Source organism: Theropithecus gelada, chromosome 2 (genome assembly GCF_003255815.1).
Source record: "Theropithecus gelada isolate Dixy chromosome 2, Tgel_1.0, whole genome shotgun sequence".
NCBI classification, from domain to species: domain Eukaryota; kingdom Metazoa; phylum Chordata; class Mammalia; order Primates; family Cercopithecidae; genus Theropithecus; species Theropithecus gelada.
Window position 1 is genome coordinate 56,082,854 of NC_037669.1, and position 21,044 is coordinate 56,103,897.

Here is a 21,044-nt window from a genome sequence, read left to right on the forward strand (position 1 = left end):
GGGGAGAGAAAAGGCTGAAAATTAACATCATTTTTGGAAAATAATCAGTTTAAATGCTTTTGTAACTTCATCACTATCTACCCGGGGAAAAACATTATTATTCAAGCCTCCTATGTGTCTCAGAGTCAGGAGCTTCCAAACCAAGAAAGGAAGAAACGGGCGGGTTATTTACGAGTTCCCTCCCTCTCGCAGTTTTAAACCACTGCAAAATAAACCCGTTTGTTAAGTCTCGGGGACCAACGCTGGGCGAACCAGCCCCGCTCCGCTGGGGTCTGCGCGGCTGGCCTCGTCCGCCCCCTAGCGGACCCGTGCGATAGTGCAGCCTCTGCCCCAGAGCACAGCGCGGCATCCAGACGCTGTCCGCGCGCTCATCCTCGGCGGCGCTCCTCGCTCACCTCCTGTACCCATCCGGCGACCAGCCAGGCTGCAGCGAGGGGATTACAACTGAGGCTCCAGAGTCAGAGACCTCAGCCTAGCATCACATTAGGTGCTGCCGGCAGGCCATCCCAACTCGGGCCGGGAGCGCACGCGTCACTGGGGCCGTCAGTCGCCGTTCAACTTTCCTGGGGGGAGTCAACTTTAGGTTCACCTGCGGACTCGGTGCAGGTAGCTGGGTGCTAAGCAGGGATGGACGGGATGGCTAGGGCCGGTGGAGCCATCGGGACCCGAGTGGAGGTGGTGGGATGCCTCGCACTCCTTGTTCCTGGAGGAGTGCGTGGTGTTCCGAGAGATTGTAAAGTGACTTCTCGGGATTGAGACCCAGAGTCCTTGATTATCTGGGTCCAAAGCGCAGGCCGGGGGTTCCTGAACCTTCGAGGCTGCCGGGCTGGGGAGGAGCTCCGCGGGAAGTGTCTCTGCCAGGGTCTGGGAACAGCGCTTGGGCATCCTGGGCTTTGAGGTAGGGGGTCCCCCAGGAGGGACTGCGGAACCGGGTTTCCACCGAAGCAGGTGCTGTGGAAGTTCAGGTAGTGACGGCTGAGCGTCTCAGAAAGTGGGGTTAGACGGGGATGGCCCTGAGCTGGGGTTTCCCAGGCAAGTGGCTCTTTGGGGATTTCCGGAGGAAGTACTTGAATTAACGTTTACTGGGAGAGGGGCTGGTATGGGGGTCCCGCGGGAGGTGGATATGCTGAGGGTCGGAGCGTGGGGCGGGTAGGTAGTTTGGAGATCCCTCGGGGAGGTGGTTTGGTTTTAGAGTCCCAGTCCCGGAGGAAAGTGGCTGATTTTGACCCTCCCATCTCCCCCAGTGGAAGCCGCTGAACATCCCAAGGAACTGGCACGCTGGGGGCTCTGGGCTTGTGGCTGCTAGAGGATTCCCGCTCATTTGCAGTGGCTCAGAGGAGGTACCTCCAACGGGGATTTCTGGGGTAGCGGCTGAGGAACCCGAGGCCGGCGGTTGTGCCCCGTGTTTCAGATGACTTGGGTTCCTGGGAATGGAACAAACACGCCCTATCCGCGTCGGAAGAGAAACGCGGCGGTCTCCTCACGGCCCTCCCGGTTTGTTTCAGGGTGGACCCAGCAGATCCGTCCGTGGAGTCTCCAGGAGGAGCCCCAGGCGCCCCTACACCCTCCGACACGCCGGATCCGGCCCCGCCGCGCCAAGCCGTAAAGGGCTCGAAGGCCAGGGCGCACCGCGGCCGCCAGGGTCATGGAGGGCGAGCTCGCAGCCAACTGGAGCACCGAGGCAGTCAACTCCAGCGCCGCGCCGCCGGGGGCCGAGGGCAACTGCACCGCCGGACCCCCGCGGCGCAACGAGGCCCTGGCGCGCGTGGAGGTGGCGGTGCTCTGTCTCATCCTGTTTCTGGCGCTGAGCGGGAATGCGTGTGTGCTGCTGGCGCTGCGCACCACGCGCCACAAGCACTCGCGCCTCTTCTTCTTCATGAAGCACCTGAGCATCGCCGACCTGGTGGTGGCAGTCTTCCAGGTGCTGCCGCAGTTGCTGTGGGACATCACCTTCCGCTTCTACGGGCCCGACCTGCTGTGCCGCCTGGTCAAGTACTTGCAGGTGGTGGGCATGTTCGCCTCCACCTACCTGCTGCTACTCATGTCCCTGGACCGCTGCCTGGCCATCTGCCAGCCGCTGCGCTCGCTGCGCCGCCGCACGGACCGCCTGGCAGTGCTCGCCACGTGGCTCGGCTGCCTGGTGGCCAGCGCGCCGCAGGTGCACATCTTCTCTCTGCGCGAGGTGGCTGACGGCGTCTTCGACTGCTGGGCCGTCTTCATCCAGCCCTGGGGACCCAAGGCCTACATCACGTGGATCACGCTAGCTGTCTACATCGTGCCGGTGATCGTGCTCGCTGCCTGCTATGGCCTTATCAGCTTCAAGATCTGGCAGAATTTGCGGCTCAAGACCGCTGCAGCTGCGGCGGCAGAGGCGCCAGAGGGCGCGGCGGCTGGCGATGGGGGGCGCATGGCCCTGGCACGTGTCAGCAGCGTCAAGCTCATCTCCAAGGCCAAGATCCGCACGGTCAAGATGACTTTCATCATCGTGCTGGCCTTCATCGTGTGCTGGACACCTTTCTTCTTCGTGCAGATGTGGAGCGTCTGGGATGCCAACGCGCCCAAGGAAGGTAGCCAGGGCTGGGAGACCCAGGAGGAGGGAGCCTGGTGGCTGGGGGACGCCCTTATCTTGCTGCCTCAGAATGTCCAGGGGTCTGTGGACTTCCTGGGGGGATAAGAGGGTTTGAAATCCCACAGAGTCACTGTTCCATCATCCCTTGGCCAAGTGACTTAGGGCAATTAACCTCCCTGAGCCTCCACTTTCTCATCTGTGAGGTGGCAATAAGGATAAAAGTACCAACTGTCACCAGGCATAGGGGCATGCCATGAGAAAATGCAGTTAAAATCTTTAGCACAGTCCTTGGGCTGCATATGGGCTGTATGGTTTACTGTGGTGGTGGAACAGGTTCAAGGGACTCCATCTGCTTTCCCACGTGGTTAGGAGGAGGTAGTTAGGAGGAGATGGCAGAGGTAAGTTTGGAACCCCTGGCCAGGCTCAAACTCCTTCAAGTTTAAGTTCACATTAAGCTGAACTTCCACTTTAAGTTCAAGAAATCCATTTGAAGCCAAGAAGTCTGGTTTGGACAAGGACAGCCTTGCAGGGGTGGGCGATTTGTCCAGCCAAGCCCCTAGTAGTTGAAGGGGGTGCTGGGGGGCAGAGGATTCCAAGGGAGAGGTGAAGACAAATCCCCGAACCCCTCATCGAGTGGAGGTGATGAGTCTCCATGCAGAGAGGTGAGTACTGCAAGAAGTGGTGGGCAGGCTTAGGGAGGAGAGTGCCCAGGACTGAGACTTCACTTCTACTACTTGGGGAAAAGAGAAGAAAGCCTGGAGGGGGACATTCAAGTTTGAGGGGGAGGCTGGGTGATTTCTGTAGGCGGGGAATGTGCCTTCCAGGTTGGAGGACTGCTGAGAACAAGGCTGAGGGTGGGGCAATTGTCCATTCTTGGCCTGTGCCAGAAAGCTAGGAGGAGGGCGTAGAAGAGGGCGACCTAGGGAGAAAGCTTGGAGGAACAGAGGCACCCTAGGGCTCTGGGGTTTGTGACTGGTGCTGGGTGGCTGTCCCCAAGGCACAGAGCACCAGGCAGCTTCCTATCACTCCCTACCCCACAACCCCTTTCCGGTAGCTCATGTGGAAAGAGCAGGAGGGGTGGTTGCTGGTGGTGAATGATTTATAAGTTTTTGTTTGAAGGTAATTCCATAACGCGTGCTGGATGCTGGGGACTTCAAATGTTTGTAAAGAAAGACCAAAGGATTTGCTTTCACCCTTTTTGCACTCCAGACACGGCAAATGTCCCATTCCTGTGTGCATTCACCACTGCGCCCAATAGTTTCAAACACATGCACCTGGGAAGTTGAAATTTCAGTGCCAGCTGCTTTCATTCAGTTTGGTAACTTTGCTTTGGTCCTTTCTGGAAATCACAGACTCCAGACTTTACGGAACCCTCCCAGTTAGCTCAGTGTTTGCTTTAGTGGCCAAGACACTGGTTATTCAATATTTACTGAACCTGTGTGGCCCCTGGTCACACCTTACAGAGAGGGTTCTAGAGCTCAGAGAGGGGAAGGCACTTGCACCAGGTCACACAGCAAGTCAGAGGAAGAGCTGGCATTTCCTGTGCCAGGATTCTTATGAAGGGCACGTGATGAGGGAGTGGGGTTGGAGGCAAAAGCCAGTAGTAGAAGTCTCTAAGTAAGGCCTTAGGCCACACCTGTTTCCTGGGCTGATCTGAAGAAACCAGATCCAGGTCTTGAGGAGCTCGAGCACCAACTGTCAAGGAAGTGAAACCAGCACCCCTTGGAGTAGATGCTGGAGAGATGTGGGGTCTAGTCCTCCTCCAGCCCTTACCAGCTTTGGGATGTTAGATGAGAGATCCCTTTATTCCCCTTGAGCCTTAGTGTCTTGCTTTTAGAATGAGGACATTTCAGCATTCAGTTAATTGATTCAACAGACATTCCGCTCCTCTCTCCTTGGGGTCCCCTCGCCTCTCCCATTATGTCTCGAGTCGCTGGTGATTTTTCTCCTTCCCTCTCCTCCCAGTTCCCTCCTCTATGGCTTCCTGCTGTTCAGCCCGTCACCTGTACTCCTCTTCTCACCGTGTGTCCTCCCTAAAGAAGGAGAGTGTGTGGGCAACACCCACATCACATGTACCACGAAGCGAAGTTTAGATCTTTTCTACACTTTAAAAGCATGTCAACAATTGATTTCTTTGTCTTAGAAACAAAAGAGAGAGAAAAAAACAGACGCATACAGATCCTGGCCAAAGTGGAGGTTATAGGCCTCTTGAGTGTTTGTGGTCCTCTGAGGATTTTCCTGGGGATGAGACCTTCAGTAGAGATGGGCTCCTGCTCAAGGCCAAGGGGCAGGGAAAGAAGAGGACTTTAAGTATTTCAGGTCCTACTTCCCTTTGCTCCTTTAGGAATTCACGGGGAAGGGTGGGTGTTGCATGAAAACCCCGGGGCTTCTCTTGGTCCTCCTTGGCATTTTGTCCCGGGTGCTGAGAAGAATCCAAACACAGACTGGCAGGGATTCATGACGCTGCTGCAGCTGGGACCTCCCCGCTACCCCAAGTACACAGCCAGGAGCAGGAGCCCAGTCCAGATGTGAGCGCCTCATCAAACACTGAGGTGACGACGTGGACTCTGGCCACCACCAGCCTGGCCACATCATGCCCAGGCCTCAGGGATGCAGGGGTCAGAGTGGCTGTGAGCTCAGTTAAAACACCAGCCTTGTGTCCACTTGGCCTTAATTTGGATAATTGCAAGTAGCAGATGGAAGTGGTGTCTACATCACTTTCGAGATACCTCTCAACCCAGAGGCCACCAGGAAGTGCTAAGGAAGGAATAAAAGAGAACCACACTCGAGCTACCTCGAGAGGTTGTTATCGGAAAAGTGGAATTAATGCACAGCCTCTCTTTCCTCTCCAAGAGGACAGAATTTAGAAGCAGAAATATCTAGACTGGGGCCCTTACTCCACTCGTCACCTGAGGAGCCAGTACTGGAGCCTGTGGCTAACAGTGTGACGTCATGCTTGCGGGTGGAGCAGGCTCACAGGGAGGCAGGAGAGGTGGGGCACACGTGGGTCTGTTCCTGCTTTATCATGAAAACCCCAGGGAGGTAGGGAAGCTTAGTCAATGGCCACCATCAAGGCTGCCAGAGTGGGTGGGATGTCACGCCTCTGGTGGCTGCAGATGTGGTGGCCCGGGGACCCCAAATCCCTCTCTCCTTCAGCGTTTGCTCTCTCTTTTCCATCTCTCCCTTGAGCGACTTCATTCCTTCCTACACCTTCACAAATACCAAGGGCTGCCTTTATGGGTTTAGAGCTCACCTTATTCCAAAAGTAATGTGTGGTGGTGGACAAAAATTTAGGTAACTCAACAAGATAAAAAAGATATGAGGAAACTGGGATAAAGCAGGCGGTAGGGAGAAGAAAAGGAAAATAAAAATATTACAATAATAGTAGCAATAATACTATTAATAATAATAAAGTCTCTCTGTGTATAGACAAGCTCTACACGTGGTTACTTTTTATAAGTACCAAAGAGGAAAACTTTGAGCTTAAATATTTCCGTGATTCGGAAGAAAGAGCCAATGGGAGCATCTGAGTAATTTAATGAGATCCATTTTTCAAAGCAGCCAGATGCTGTTGGGTGCTGACTTGATGAGGCTGGTGAGACTGGATGCCCCATGCAGGGTTTGATGAGCCCTTTATATATCTTCCAGAATTAAATTCCAAAGCCAAAGATTTGGCACCAGCCTTTTCCCTTGAACCCAGTGGCATTTGCTATGCTGCTGGTTGCAGGGGCTCTGACCCTGGGGCAGTTCTGAGGGAGGAGATGAGGATGAGGAGGGAGTTTGGTAGAGTGGGGCTGTTCGTATTTCTAGGGCTGGTTGATGTTGGCTGAGTGTGGTGGACAGGATATGGGGTCTCTGTCTCTAGTCTTCTCCTTCCAGCATCTCCGTGGTAAAATGCCCAGTCTGGTGTCCTTAAGCCAGTTGTTTTACCTGCTCTGAGCCTCTGCCTCCTCCTCCATGTAATAAGGATAGCATGGCTCACTGCGTGGGGTTGTGAGGATTAAATGGTGTTACCCATGGCCCCTTCCTGATAGACAAGGTGGGGATTCTTGCCTTGAGCCTGGGTGGAGGGAATGGGAGTGGACAGCAGGCGCAGGGAGGCTGGGAGGTGGGAGAGAAGCTTGTTAAGGCTGGAGAGGTGGACTGTTCCTTACTTGTTAAGCCCAAATCCAATGTGTGGCTGTTTTATGGCACAACCCCAGGGGATGCCTTTTACTCCAGGGGATGCCTGGTACAAGGCTGCACAGTCACTGATAGCTCAACCAGTGCTTGCCAAATACGTGGAAAATGGGAGCAGGGAGGTGAGTGAGACGGGGCAGGGATGGGCATGAAGAGCTGGACTCAGGAAGAATAGGGACTTTCTAAGTAGCCCTCCAAAACGGAACTGGCAACCTGGGAAAGAAAGGAGCGCCCCATCGCTGGGGGCGACCAAACATCTGTCAGGAGCGCTGGACCGGGAGGAAGGCTGACAGGCACAGGAGGCCTGGTTTGAACCGCTTCCCCATCTGTAGAATGAGCTTCCCAGCCCCTCCCTGTTTCCGTGGGACTGAGGACCATCTGGCATGTCCTGTCCACCTTTCCTTCTGTGAATGCTGTGCCTGAGGTGTGGGGGACCAAGGCCCTTGGAGGGGCTTGTTCTTGAGGTGACCCAGCGATGTGGAGAGCATGGTGGGCCGGCAGGAGGAGCTGGGACAGGATATTCACTCTGGACCATGAACCGTGCACGAGCTCGGCCCTTCTGGGTATAAATCACAGTGAGATGGACAGTTAACTTCAGACTCTTATATGATTCGGTAATTGTGTGTTCTTTTATGTTCTTAGCTAATGTTAATGTTTTCCCTTTGGGTTTCTGCCCTGAGGTGATTTCACTTTCCATTTTTCCTCCAAAGGTTTGATAAATAATAGCTAAAAAGACAAAAAACAAAAACCAAAAAACTCAAAGAAAAACAAACTCCAAACCAGCCTCTTGAGTGAGGCCCTGTTACATCATGTTTCCATTTGATGGCTGTCTGTGTGGGTTTCGGGAGGGGTGAGAAGGGGAAGAGGGGTTGTGGAGGGCCTTGGATCAGGAGGAGATTAGCAGGTGCCCTGGCTGCCTCACGCTGTCTGTGGAGGCTGGATCAGGTCTGTGGCCCGGGGCTGGCATGTCTGAGTGTGATCTGAGGCACTGGCTTACCTGCTGACCTTACCACCTTGCCCTAGCAACTTCTGAAAGCAAAGACAACCCCATGGGGCTCCCTCCCAGGGGCTGAAGCCAGACCGTATACACCAGACCCCACCTGCCAGAGCCCCCAGCCCCGGGAGACAGTGCTGGGAAGTAGCCAGTCCCCTTCTGGGACCTGGTCTTGTTGCCATCTGTGTCATTTGGGGCAATGTCTCTTGATGGCCTCTGGACCTCTGCCATTCCCATCTGAGCAATAGGGATAACAGTTCATGATGGAACTCGATACCCTCTCTGGGCCTCAGCTTTGGTGAAGGGAGGAGTGGGATTAGTTGGTAACAGCAGCCACCACTGACTGAGTGCCCACTCTGAGCAAGGCCTGTGCCCGGGTCATTTCTGCTCCTCACCCTAATGCAGCAAGGCAGGGGCCCATCATGGCTTTTCTACAGATGAAGAAACCGAGGCTTAGAGAGGTGTGACCTGCCCACGATCACCGCTGAGTAAGTGATGGAGCTGGGATTGGAACCCAGTCATCTCACTCTAGAGACTGACACACTGCATGACTACCCCAACTCCCTGCTGCCCTAGGCTAGCAGTTTTCCCGATGATCTACACCTTCACCTTGGGGATCTCCTGGATGCTCGTTAGATCGCTGGACCTGCCCCAGATCCATGGAAGTCGAGCCCTCCCCTGCTATCTGGCCCCAAGGTCCTGACATCTTGGGCTCTTCCTGCAACACCTATACACACACCCACCTAGGTACACATCTGCTGATGGCACTGCCCTCCCAGCACTCTGGGTTCAGTGCCATGCCGCTCGCATCCTCCCTGTGTCCACCAATTCCATCATCTTAGCTGCACCACATGCCTCCTGTGGGCAGTTTGCTTTCTCTTTCCATTATCACCTTCTTGGTTTAGAGTATGATTTTTCAACTTTGGCACTACTGACATTTTAGGCTGGATAATCTTTGGCGTATGTGTATGTGTGTTGGGGAGGAGCTGTTCTGTGCATGGTAGGATATTTAGCAGCATTCCTGTCCTCTATGTGCTACTTGCCACTAGCAACCTCCCTGCCAGCTGTGGCCACCAAAACTGTCTCCAGACATTGCCAAAAGTTCACTCAGGGGCAAAGTTATCCCTGGTTAGGAACTGCTGGCTTAGACCCACTGTTCTGCTTTTTAAACTAATACCCAACAAATGAATACTCTCTTGTTAGCACTGCCCTGGTCTCTGGCCAGCCTGCCTCGTGTACCCCCAGCCAGGCCTGATGATTTTTCACTTTCCACAAGTTCCTGTGGCCTTGCTGCCTTTGCACCTATGCTAATACTGTTCGTGCCATGGGAACACCCACCCCAGTTTCTTCCATGGATTCCCATCCTTTGAAGCCCAAGTCCAGTGTGTGGGCTACCTTGTGGCACAACTCCAGGGGATGCCTTTTACCTCATGGTCTATGAGCAGGGTGTTCCTAGGAACTGTGCAGTGCACAGCCTGAACGAGTGAGCTTGGCAGCCTCATCCAGTGCCCCTTTCAAGAAGCCATCCCTGTTTTCCCACTTTGGAGGAGCTTCTTCCTCTGAATGCTAACTCATTCATTCAAAAAAACAGTTACTGATGCCTTTGCAGGCTCCTGTCCACACAACCTCTGCTTTCATCTGTCAACCCCCAAGTGAAGAGAATTGACAAGGGGCCCTCCCAAGCCCTTGCCCTCCTGTGGCCAGATGCTAGCATGCATAAATGTGGGACAGTCTGGTCAAGGTTGGTCACAGAGTTCTGGGCACACCCACAGACCTCTGGGAGGGACACCCCCAGTTTCTGCGCGGTTAGTGTCAGGTAGAGCGGCAGCCCCACACACTTCAGGTATGGGGCTGAGCCTGCCCACAACTCAGGTTTCTAGGATTCAGAATCTCAGGTTTCCGAAGTTCAGAATAGGGCTTAGGTTGTAGAGAGGGTGGAACATCCTGCTGGTGCAAGCCAGCGCAGCCGATGGAGTGGGAGTTATTTTGGGCACAGGCCTAGCATTTTAGCAAATGGGCTGCAGTTTCAGTTGGCCCATGGTGGCAAGTCTACGGATACTGGGAACAAGAGTATTAAAAGGAAAGGGAAACAACTGTCTCACCTGGAGGAGACCGGAGGGCTGGTGGAAGGTTCTAGCTCTCGTTTAGAGGTACCCTAGACTGGGTCTTGCCTAAGGTATGGGTGGGAGGGAGGTGTAACCAGGTGGTCTCCTGTGTCCCAGCCCCAAGGCCCAAATCCTTACTCCTGATTCCTGCGCTGACGGGCAGCCTCTGCCAGTATCTCCTTTTGTGCTCAGCCGGGAGCTAAGGCTTCCTGCCCTTTAGCCAGATGCTTCGAGACTATGGGCCTCTGCCCTCCCAGCCCATATCTCCCACCCCAACAGCACTCTTGCTCATTCTGTTTCTCTCCCTTTCTCTCCACCTGACCATATCTGAGTGCGAACTTAATTTTCCCAGAGGGAATTGCATTTGCGTCCAGTCACCTTATTGGGAGGCCATATCCTGTGGTTGAGCAGGGAAATTATTTGTAGCCCTTCCAACATACCGGCAGCAGTGGCTGATTTATCAGGACCTCTTGCCTCTAATTTCATGCTTCAGTTCAATTCAGTTCCTTATTGAACTCTTCCTATTTTCTAGTAGCTGTTAGCAGCCTAAGGACAGAGCCACCAATAAGACACAGTCCCTGGCCAAAGAGTATCAAAAAATAATGACAATATGATGGGGTGATGCTGTTATAGAGGTATTTATTTACCAAGTACTGCAAATGCCCTGAGATGGCATTAGTTGATCTGTCTCCCTGGGAAGAAAGTAGGAGGGTTTCAGAGGGGAAGTATCATTTGAAAAGGGTTTTTGAGGGATGAGTAGGAGCTTACCATGCAAAGAAGCAGATGCACATTCCACGCTGAGATCAACAACGACGGACGGTTACTTTATTCATTTCTTCTTTCCTATCTATAAGATTTGAGCCAGTTGGAAGGAAGCTGCTCAAACTTTAATGTGCATTTTGTTAAAATGCAGATTCTGATTCAGTAGGTCTGCAGTGGGGCCCCAAGAGTTTGCAGTTTTGACGAGGAAACAAGTGATGCCTATCAGATGCCCTGTAGCCAGCCACTGGCTACACTTTGAGCAGCAAAGCTTTAATATATTATCTTTTACCAGCACTCACTGTTTGCCTTTACACATGTGGTCCAGTTTGGCTGGAGGGCCTTGTCATTCCTTGAAGGGTAGCGAAGGGCTGGTCGTTTGCAGGAAGGCCCTGGCTTGTCTTCTTCCAGAATGTGGTTATTCTCAGGCCCAGCCCAGTGAGTCCAGCACACCTACCAGATTGGAGCAGTGCTGTGGGAGAAACCCATTTTCAACTCTGTAGCCCGCCCGTTTGGCTCTTCACCCAGACCTTGTGCTACACAGGCTGATCACACATCTGTGATTTTTAGAAAAATCTTTTCTAAGAAGGCACCCTATAGTATATATTGTGACTCAATCTTTCTATAAGCATACATTCAAAAATCATTTTCTTAAGAAAGGGTCTTCCATAGTTTTGTTCCCAGATGCCCACACGGTCCTGTAGGAATAAGAGACTTACGTCTGAATTCCTGGTACTCTGGGGAGGCCCCGTAGCAAATGATTGGTTTCTCAAGTGCAGGCCTTTTGTAAAGTTGATGGGCTTGCTTTGACCCAGCCAATCTCGACTGTACGTCTTTGAGTCATGTGAAACGTGCCAGTAGCCTCAGGAACAGCACAGCCCAGAGAGGCCATGGCCAGCTGCCTCTGACTGTTCTGGGCTAATTTGGGGTTTCAGTGCTGGGGTGGAGAGAGTGCCGGGAAATCCGAACAGGGGAGTTCCTGGGGCTTGAGGAAAGCCAGGCTGGAAAGGATGGAATGTAGACCTCTGCCTCCCACCCCTCCATGAATCATGTTGCCACGTAGAAATGCAGAGTTGATTCTCCCAGGAGCAGAATTGCCCAGCAGGGGATATTGGCGTTTGGTGTGTGGCTGTTTCTGCTCATGTACCACGCTTGGCACATAAGAGACTGCACTTGAAAACCACCCCTAGTCCTCAGCCTTGTGCCCAGCAGCCCCTTCCCCAAATGCTTTACCCCCTGTTTAATATTCTGCTGGTCTTTTCAGTCTCTCTCATCCTGAGTCTGGAAATCACTTGAGGGCAGGGACTGCCCTTAGATCCCAGCACCTACTCAGTGCATTGCATGGAGTGGAGGCAGAATGAAAGGATGGATGTCTGACCTCTTCCTCCTCCGAGAAATGCCATAAGCATGAGACCAGCAGCCCCCGGGGAGTCCGGCTGCACAGCACCTCCTCTTCATCCTCCCTTCCCAGCAAGGATGGGAGAGAGGAAGTTTGCAGTCCTGGCATACTCAGGGCTCGATCGTGGGGCTAGATGTGATTTTTATGGCAGGCAAGTGGGAGAGACATGATTAGAACTGGCTCTTCCATCGAAGACCCTGAGATCCTGCTCCTGCCCACAGTTACAGCAACCTTCCCTTTTGGATTTCTAGGTCACTGGTAGAATAAGTTTTTCCAAAATTGACTGTTAGAGTTCCTTTCTTGTCAAGTAATTCAATCCGAGGGCTCTGGGGTTTGATTTTTTTTTTTTTTTTTTTTTTAGCTTTTGAGCAGTGTAGGGAAAATGGGCTGAGGATGATTTCTCTAATTGTTCTGGGATTGGGAGTCTCCAGGCTTGGATTGTAAAGAATTGCTGTAGTTGGTCATAGCTCACAAGCATTAATACTAATATTAATAACAATTACTTGAAAAAACACTTTGCCAGTCACAACGCCCTTTTACACTATCTTTAATTTTTTTTTTCATTTTCTCAATAGCCTTATGATTACTGCCTCCATACTACAGATAAGGAAACTGAGGCTCAGGCAGTAGATGTAGTTCAGAGAGTGATTAGGTGGGAGGGGGATCCAGGCCCCAGGGCTTTGTGTGCAGATCCTGAGTTCCTGGGTTCTCCTCCCTGCCTCTCAGCCAGTGTTTCTGTGGGCCAGGGGCTCCCACTGTGAACAGCTTCCTTTCCTGAGGGACCCCGGAGAAGGGTCAGGCCCATGAGGACTTGTAAGTCCTCCTCTCTGCGCTGACTTCATTGTGGTTGCTTTGTGCGGAAATGGGGAGGGAAGCCAGTCTCCCCGGTAGCTTGGGAGCGGCCATGGCCCTTCAGAGAAGCCCAGATGAAGGCATGGATCCTGGCCTTTGCACATTTGCACTAAGCAGTCATTGGGTGTGGCAGCTCCTTTTGGCCAAAGGCAATGCCCAGAGAGGAGCTCAGCTGTGAGCATTTGGCCGGCAGCTCTTGGGCAGCTGGAGGAATGGGTGCCCAGGGGGGACCACAGCATCCACAGCATCAAAAATGGGGAATGGGCAGTGCTTACTCTCAGTGGTGGACCACATTTGTTTTGGGAACAGGGAGGTTGCTCTCTGTCCCTCAAATGATAGCATTAGGCAAACTGCCTAACCACCTTCTATCTTGGCTTTGGGACAGACAGGATTCACTAACTGGAACCAACCTGGCCTGTGAGGATGCTAACCTGTTTTTAAAAGTAATCAGTCTTCATTAATGTGTGAACACAGGGTGACTTGCTGTGTGCCCTTGGGGAAGTGACTCTCCTTCTCTAAGTTTCACTTTCCTCATCTATAAAATGAGGGTAAGGCTACTTTGAAAACTGTACTCTTCTGGGCAGGCTCGAGCAGTGATTATGAGGGTCAACATTGTCACATCCTCACATGGAAAATGTGAAATGTAAGGACAATGTTTTCCATGCTTTGTTCTGTTCCAAGTCGTCTGTAATCCTGTGAAGCCTTTCTTGCCACCAGAAAGAGGAATGCTATGGCCTAAACAAGATAGAGTAAGTGCAGAAAGCAGGTTGAAGTGGAATCCGTAGTCACTCACCTGCTCAGTAACCATCAATGGCTCCCTATTGCCCATGCAGTCAAGTGGGCAGACTCTGCCTGGATTTAAGATCCTCCTGTCTGGTTCCAAACCATCTTTCCAACCTCTTCTCTTGTGAAACTCCCCCTTTCCCTTCTTGCCTCCTGGGAAGTCCCTGAATGATCTTGGCTGTTCTCAACCATGGGCCTTTATTCCTGCTGCCTCGCCCCTTTGAAATATGCTCCATAGTCCCTGCTTTGTGTTCCTAAATAGATCTCCCCGTGATAGTAGAGCTTTGAAGTGCTGTTCCTGGAAACTTAACGACTTGGGATGACTAGGATATTGACAAATTAAGAACAGCCAAATGTTCTTAGTGTTGGTGACTTGACATGAGCAGGTTCAGCTTAGAGAGGGCCCTTCATCCCCTGAGGACCCACTCGACGTCACTCGTGTCTGTGGCCACCAGGTGGGATCAGAGTTGCTGGTTAGATTTCTCCCACCCACACCGGCCTCTTGGAGGCAGAAGGATTGGTGGCTACTTAGGAATTCATTAACTCTTTTCTTCTTTGTTGTTGATGTTTCTGTAGTTTTTTAAAAAAACAGTAGGTTAAAAAATTGGAAAGATCCAAAGAGTAAAGAGTGAGACCAATGGCTTACATGAACAGGTAAGATTGTGCCAAATAACTGTGTCCAACTAGGCAAAACACGGTGTCTTTCTGTTAACTTCATTCCTGATGTTTCCTTCTATATCATTGCAAAGCTTTATATACCTATGTCCTTCCCTTTGTGGTTGGTAGTTTGTAAATGTTGACTTTTGCATGTTGCATGTTGATTTTTGCCTCTTTCATTATTTCTAAGACATTCTGTTTTTAGTCTTGTGGGTGAATTTTAATATTGTTGGTGAAATATTGCACCAGAGTTTCTAACTTAAATTCATCTTCTTATCCATCCAAATCAAAGCAAATTTCTTAACAAAATATTTTTTGTTAAAAGCAAGGAATTTAGTAATATTGGTCATTTTTCTTTCACTTTTCCTCTTTTCTATTCTTTATTATTCTAGTACTAAGAGTTAAATTTCCATTCTTTGCTTTCTAAAAACTCTCTTTTGCAAGAATTTTGTTTTCTGTCTGTCGTAGCTTGCTTTTGTTCCAACAGGTGCACCAATTAATTAGACCAGTGGTTCTTAACCTTGAGGGCGCATTAGAATTACAACATTCCTGAGCCCTACCTCCAGAGGGTAGTTCTGGGGTGGGGCCTGAGAATGTGCAGTTCCAGCAAGTTCCCATGTGATGTGTCGCTCTGGGTGGGGGAGCCCACTTTGAGAGCCACTCATGTAGACTTACCAACAACCAACCACCTTTCTTTCCTTGGTGCTTGAAGACTTTGCTGATAAACATCTCTGTTCTCTTCATCAGCGGCCACATCTAGATTTTGCACCTCTCTAGCATCCCCAGTGAAGAGTCCTTCCCTGGATTTAGCTCTTGAACTCTAGAGTTATTTGTCGAAAAATTTTGCAGAGCAGACAGAAAGAAGACTAGTGGATTTTCCGCACCTTCTTGCAGTTGCCTTCACACACAAGGAGGTGGCTGAACAGAATTCCTAGCTGTTTTCCTTGTAGGTTTCTGGAGATGTTGCCTGGCCTTGTCTGTCATCAGGAGATGTCTGATTGTTCAGATTTAAGGCCATTGAAAGAAGCCAGATTTTTATCCCTGTGCTCGGAAGTACCTAGAATTAGGAATTTTTTCTTCCTCCTTGAAGTTTCGGTTTGTGACAGGCAATGTTTTGAAGCTGATTTCTGATCATTAATTTCGACTGCAACTCCATGAGTCCTCAGTATAATAGCCTTTACAGAGTGCTTCAGATAATTTTCATGTCACTTTCTTTTTCCTGCATGAGTCTTATTGTCATGCTGAAGTAGTGCTCTTAGGCATAGCTTCATGGAGATGCTTTGATCATCTCCACAGTTGATCAGCTGTGAAGATGTCATACACTTTCTCGCTGCCACGCCTTTGCTGGTGCCATTCCTTCTGCCTGGAGCACATTTCTTCCCTGCTCTGCCTGGAAAAACCATAGGCATCTTCGGGAATCAGCTCACATGCCCCGTTTGTGGGGCCGGCTATGACTCTCACAGCGGCACCCGCTTCCTATGACTACCTAACTCACAAGATGTCCACATCATGGTGTTTCTCATTTTATTTGATTGATTTGTCCGGCCGATGGTCATGATAGCAGCCATCATTTATTTGGCACTCACTGTGTATCAGGCACTCTTTAATCCTAGCAGCAGTCCTCAGAGGTTTGGGCACTGTCCTTATGCCCACTTAAAGATTAGGAAACCGAAGCTTCTTAGGGACTTCAAGTAACTAGGCGCTGGTGAGGCTAGCATGAAAACTGGGTGTTGCAGCTTCTGGGTGCTGTGCTTGTAGACGCTGGAAGTTGTAGGCACTCAACACTGGTTGGGTGAGTGATGCATGAAAAGGTGGCTGTGATAGATAGAGGGAGGTAGGCAGTGGGAAAGCTGCTGGTGAGAGAAAGGCAGGGACAGTTTCAAGCCTGGGCTGAGCCTGGTGGGGAGGGTTTGGAGGACAGCCTGAGAGCATGTCCAGCACAAGGAGGAAGAAGGAAGACAAACTTTGCCTCTTTAGTACCTCATCTTGTGATTCGGGATGTAGTACTTGGACAAGCCTGCCACTCAGGAAATGGTGTTTAAGTCAGATAGGTCTGGAAGTGTCTCCAGTGTTAATTAATGCCCTGTTCTCCTTTCTCCTGCCCCCGCCCCCTCAGCCTCGGCCTTCATCATCGTCATGCTCCTGGCCAGCCTCAACAGCTGCTGCAACCCCTGGATCTACATGCTGTTCACGGGTCACCTCTTCCACGAACTCGTGCAGCGCTTCCTGTGCTGCTCCGCCAGCTACCTAAAGGGCAACCGCCTAGGAGAGACAAGTACCAGCAAAAAGAGCAACTCGTCTTCCTTTGTCCTGAGCCATCGCAGCTCCAGCCAGAGGAGCTGCTCCCAACCATCCACGGCGTGACCTACCAGCCTGGGCCAGGGCTGCCTCCTGAGGTTCGGGCTGTGCTGGCATAAGTGGTCTGCCCCTAGGTGATGGCGTATGTTTGTGTGTAAGGTATACCTATCAGTTTGTATCCCTCCACTCCTTGGGGTGGCTTCAGTGGGGTAGAGAGTGGTCTCCATGATGGGAGATGATAGGGGACTCAGCCATCAGGCAACCCCCTCACCTCCTACACGTACTTCTGCCACCCTGAACCCACTGCTACCCTGGGCAGTGGGTGGCTTATTTTTTCTCCTGGACTTGCAATTTCACGCCAGTATCTTTTTACTTCTTTATTCCAGGCTATTGTGAAAAGCAGGAAATATAGGATTGGTGACCAATTGGGTCAGGAAGTCCAGTGTTCTGGACTTGGGGTAAGGAGTGGGGTTGGGACTTCAGATGGGGAGGGTGGTGTTAAGATCCTCCTGACCTCAAAGTGTATTTGCCTTTAAGCGAACAAATGCTGGGGTCCTTGGGGACCAACTTGTCAGAGGGTAGCACTAGAAGGGGATTACCTTGTAAGACCATCTGGCACAGCGGACCAATTAGAACTTGGGTTAAAAATGTTTAAGAAGCTAATGTTTAAGAAGCGTTTGGGAAAGAAAAAGAAATAAATGCATCCAGATTGGAAAAGAAGAAGTAAAACTATTTGCAGATGACACCGTTTTGTATATAGAAAATCCTAGGAATTCACACACACACACACACACACACACACACACACAAACACACAGCTTATTAGAACTAATAAGCAAGTTCCTCACGGTTTCAAGATACAAGATCAATATACAAAAATGAATTGTATTTCTTTATACTAGCAACAAACAATATGAAAACAAAGTTAAATAATTCCATTTATAATAGCATCAGAAAGAAAAAAATAGGAATCAACTTAACAAAACAAGTGCAAGACTGAAAACTACAAAATTTGGAAGAAATTAAAGAAGGCTTAAATAAATGGAAAGACATCCTGTGTTCACGGATCAGACTTAGTATTGTTAAGATGGCAATATTATCCTAATGGACATACAGATTCAGTGCAATCCTTATGAAAATCATAGCTGGCTCTTTGCAGAAATTGATAAGCTAGTCCCAAAATTCATAAAGAAATGCAAGGGACCCAGAATAGCCAAATAAGCCTTGAAAAAGAACAAAGTTGGTGGAATCACACTTTCTGATTTCATAATTTATGATAAAGGCACAGTAATCAGCTCAGTGTGTTACTGGTTTAAGGATAGACATACAGAGTAGAATAAAGAGTACAGATATGAACACTTATACTTATGGTCAATTGATTTTTGACAAGGTTCCCAAGACAATTCAATAGAGAAAGAAGAGTTTTTTCAACAAATGGCACTGAGACAATGATATGCATGTGCCAAAGAATGAGGTTGGACCTTTACTCACACCATGTGCAAAAATCAACTCAAAATGCATCCAAGATCTAAATATAAGAACTGAAACTAGACAATCTTAGAAAGAAACATAGACTTAGATCTTAGTAACCTTGAATTAGGCAGTGGTTTCTTACATATGACACCAAAGACACAAGCAACCAATGGAAAAATAGGTAAATTGGACTTAATCAAGATTTGAAGCTTTTGTGATTCAAAAGGCCCTATCAAGAAAGTGAAAAGATAACCTGCAGAATGGTAGAAAATATTTGCAAGTCATATATATGATAAGGGACTTGTATCTGGAATATAGAAATAACTCTTATAACACAACAATGAGAAAAATAAATCAATTTTAAAAATGGGCTAATGATTTCAATAGACATTTCTCCAAAAAGATATGCAAATGGTTAATAAACACATGAAAAAATACTCAACATTATTATTCATTAGGGATATGCAAGTCAAAACCACAATGAGATTCCAGTTTACAATCACTAGGATGGCTACAATAAAAAGATGGACAACAACAAGTGTTGGTGAGGATGTAGAGAAACTGGTAGAAATTTAAATTGTTGGTGGGAACATAAATGGTGCACCTGCTTTGGAAAACAGTTTGGCAGTACCTCACAAAATTAAACATAGAGTGACCACATGACCCAGAAATGCCACTCCTAGGTATTTGCCCGAGAGAAATGAAAACACACATACACACAAAAACTTGTACACCAATGTTCATAGCAACATTATTTGTAATAGCCAAAAACTGGAAACAACCCAAATGTCTATCAGCTGATGAATGGGAAATAAAATGTGGTCTATCCATACAATGGAACATTATTAAACTCTAAAAAGAAATGAAGTACTGACACATGCCACAACGTGGATGAACCTTGAAAACATTATGCTAAGTGAAAGAAGCCAGTTGCAAAAGACCACATGTTGTCTGATTGCATTGAAATGCAATGTCTAAAATGGACAAATTTTTATGGACGAATATTTATATAGAGAGAATATAGATTAGTGTTTGCCAGGGCCTGGAGGCTGTGGGAGATGAGGCGTGACTACTAAGGGTTTGGGGTTTCTTTTTTGGGTGATGAAAATGTTCTGAAATTAGTGGTGATGGTGCACGATTTTGAAAATATACTAAAAGCCAATGAACTTTAAAAAAATAAAAATAAACAAAAAAATGTTCAGCAGATGAATTCAGAGAAGGCCAGCTTGACAGATGAATTCCTTGGAATCTCTTGCCTCTCGAGCTTTCATTTCTCTATGTGGCTCATGGCTTGAGAGGGATCTCGTGGTTTTCTCACTCGATTTTGCTGCAAGAGATGATGTCTCTATTTGGCAAAAAGTAACAGCAATGATAATATCCCTACTTTGTAAAGGCACAAGTGATGCCTTGTAGCTACAGGTTGTTATGTTTTATATAAAATAGAAATTCACTAGGGGTGTCAGAGGTTTTTCTTACTTAGTGAACATGTTCTCAAATGTCCTCTCAGCCTTGAGGTTAGGACATGAACACGTCTAAGAAATACTTTGTCACTAAATACAGGACACTATTGATCAGAGGTTTACTGTCAGGGACTGGCCAGCTCAGTGCATGGTGGGGCGCCTTTTAAGTTTCCAGACACATTGTTGTACTTACTGGGATACAGCAGGAGCACTCTCAAAGGCCACAGATCCATTCTCTCTCTTTATAACACTCTTCTTCCTCCATGCTGCAGTAGCCACATAGCCACACACATGCGCATACACACACAATAGAATGAGCTAGCATTGTCTAAATGTTCTGGGAGAAGAGAGACATGCACTGAAATGTCCATGTTCAAAGTCTAAGGATTTAGCACAAGGTCTTCAGTATTACCTGGAGATTGAAGATAGTATCATCTTTGAACTGCAAGGCACTGTTCAGTGTTGCTGGGACATGCATGAAGAGCGTCAGCACCAGCCAGTCCTTGCTCTTTGGGAAGCTAACAGGATGCTGTTCTGGGGCCTCTGTGCCCATGTACTGGAACACTCGTGTGCTCTGGGTACAAATGCAGCAGTAGTGGTGTCTGTTAGCATCCATGCCTCTTTGCCCACCAGCCAGAGATACCCGAGGTCTCTGCTGGTCCCAGGGAAGTTGCCATCCTAGGAGCCAACAGGGCCACTAGGTATAGACAGCAACTCACAGTAGATTTTCTGACCAGGAGCACAGCCTTCCTAGAAACCCTGGAGTTATGAGATTATAGGACATCAGAACCAAGTGGGATGCTTTGTCATTCTCTTCATGTGAAAGCTCTGGTGGGTACGCTGGGTCTCATTATGCACAGGAGTCTCTTTTATGGCAAATAAGTGACATTCAATTTCAGTAGTCCCATTGGATCTCCTTGAGAGCATTTTCACCATTTCTTAGTCTTTCCCCAAATAAAGCCTAGAAAAATAAGCACAGGGGTTCTGAACGCTACCTCAGGCTCAGTTGTTTTTGGCCTCCTCCCCAGACCTCATGCCTGAGGTCTCCCAGCCACCTTTCCCTACAGTTTCAGACTTGTTTACAACCATATGCATGGCTGGGGTTGCCAGGAAGTGGGAGCTGCAGATTGTCTTCTGCAATGTTTCATGGCTCTGATCATCAAAAGTGAATGTGGAAACTCTGAGTCTTATTTCTTTAGGCGCTGAAAAAAAAACCTGACACATACTTTGGTCCCCTTTTGGGTTGAGTCTATGTTTTGCCACTTCAGGAAATGTAAAGGGACAATGCAGGCTGTCTTTTAAGAAAATCCTGGTTTCAAAGTGTTTAACCCTTTTTGTATTCAATAGCAATGAAAAGCCACTTAAGGCAAAATGTGAACACCTTGATTTTGTTCTACTGTGGTGACCTGCTCTGGCACTTCTCTGTAACTGTGCCAGTTGGTGAATGGCATGGCTGATCATAAGGTGTCTGCTTCATTAGCTGCTTGATAGAGACTGCACTTAATAAACATTTGTT

General features: G+C 49.1%; 1 protein-coding gene across 5 annotated transcripts; it reads left to right on the forward strand.

Annotated features, from left to right (window-relative positions):
- The first annotated feature begins 218 nt into the window (after positions 1 to 218).
- On the forward strand, positions 219 to 17,324 carry OXTR (oxytocin receptor). Of its 5 annotated transcripts, none has more exons than XM_025377661.1 (4): positions 219 to 606; positions 1,245 to 1,340; positions 1,506 to 2,567; positions 16,414 to 17,324. In XM_025377661.1, the coding sequence occupies exons 3-4, from the start codon at positions 1,646 to 1,648 to the stop codon at positions 16,659 to 16,661; spliced, it is 1,170 nt and encodes a 389-aa protein (XP_025233446.1). In that variant the 5' UTR covers positions 219 to 606; positions 1,245 to 1,340; positions 1,506 to 1,645; the 3' UTR covers positions 16,662 to 17,324. The 5 variants fall into 5 exon arrangements, with proteins under 5 accessions (XP_025233446.1, XP_025233448.1, XP_025233447.1 ...); XM_025377663.1 differs by having other exon boundaries at positions 221 to 583; XM_025377664.1 differs by having other exon boundaries at positions 605 to 789.
- The last annotated feature ends 3,720 nt before the right edge of the window (positions 17,325 to 21,044 follow it).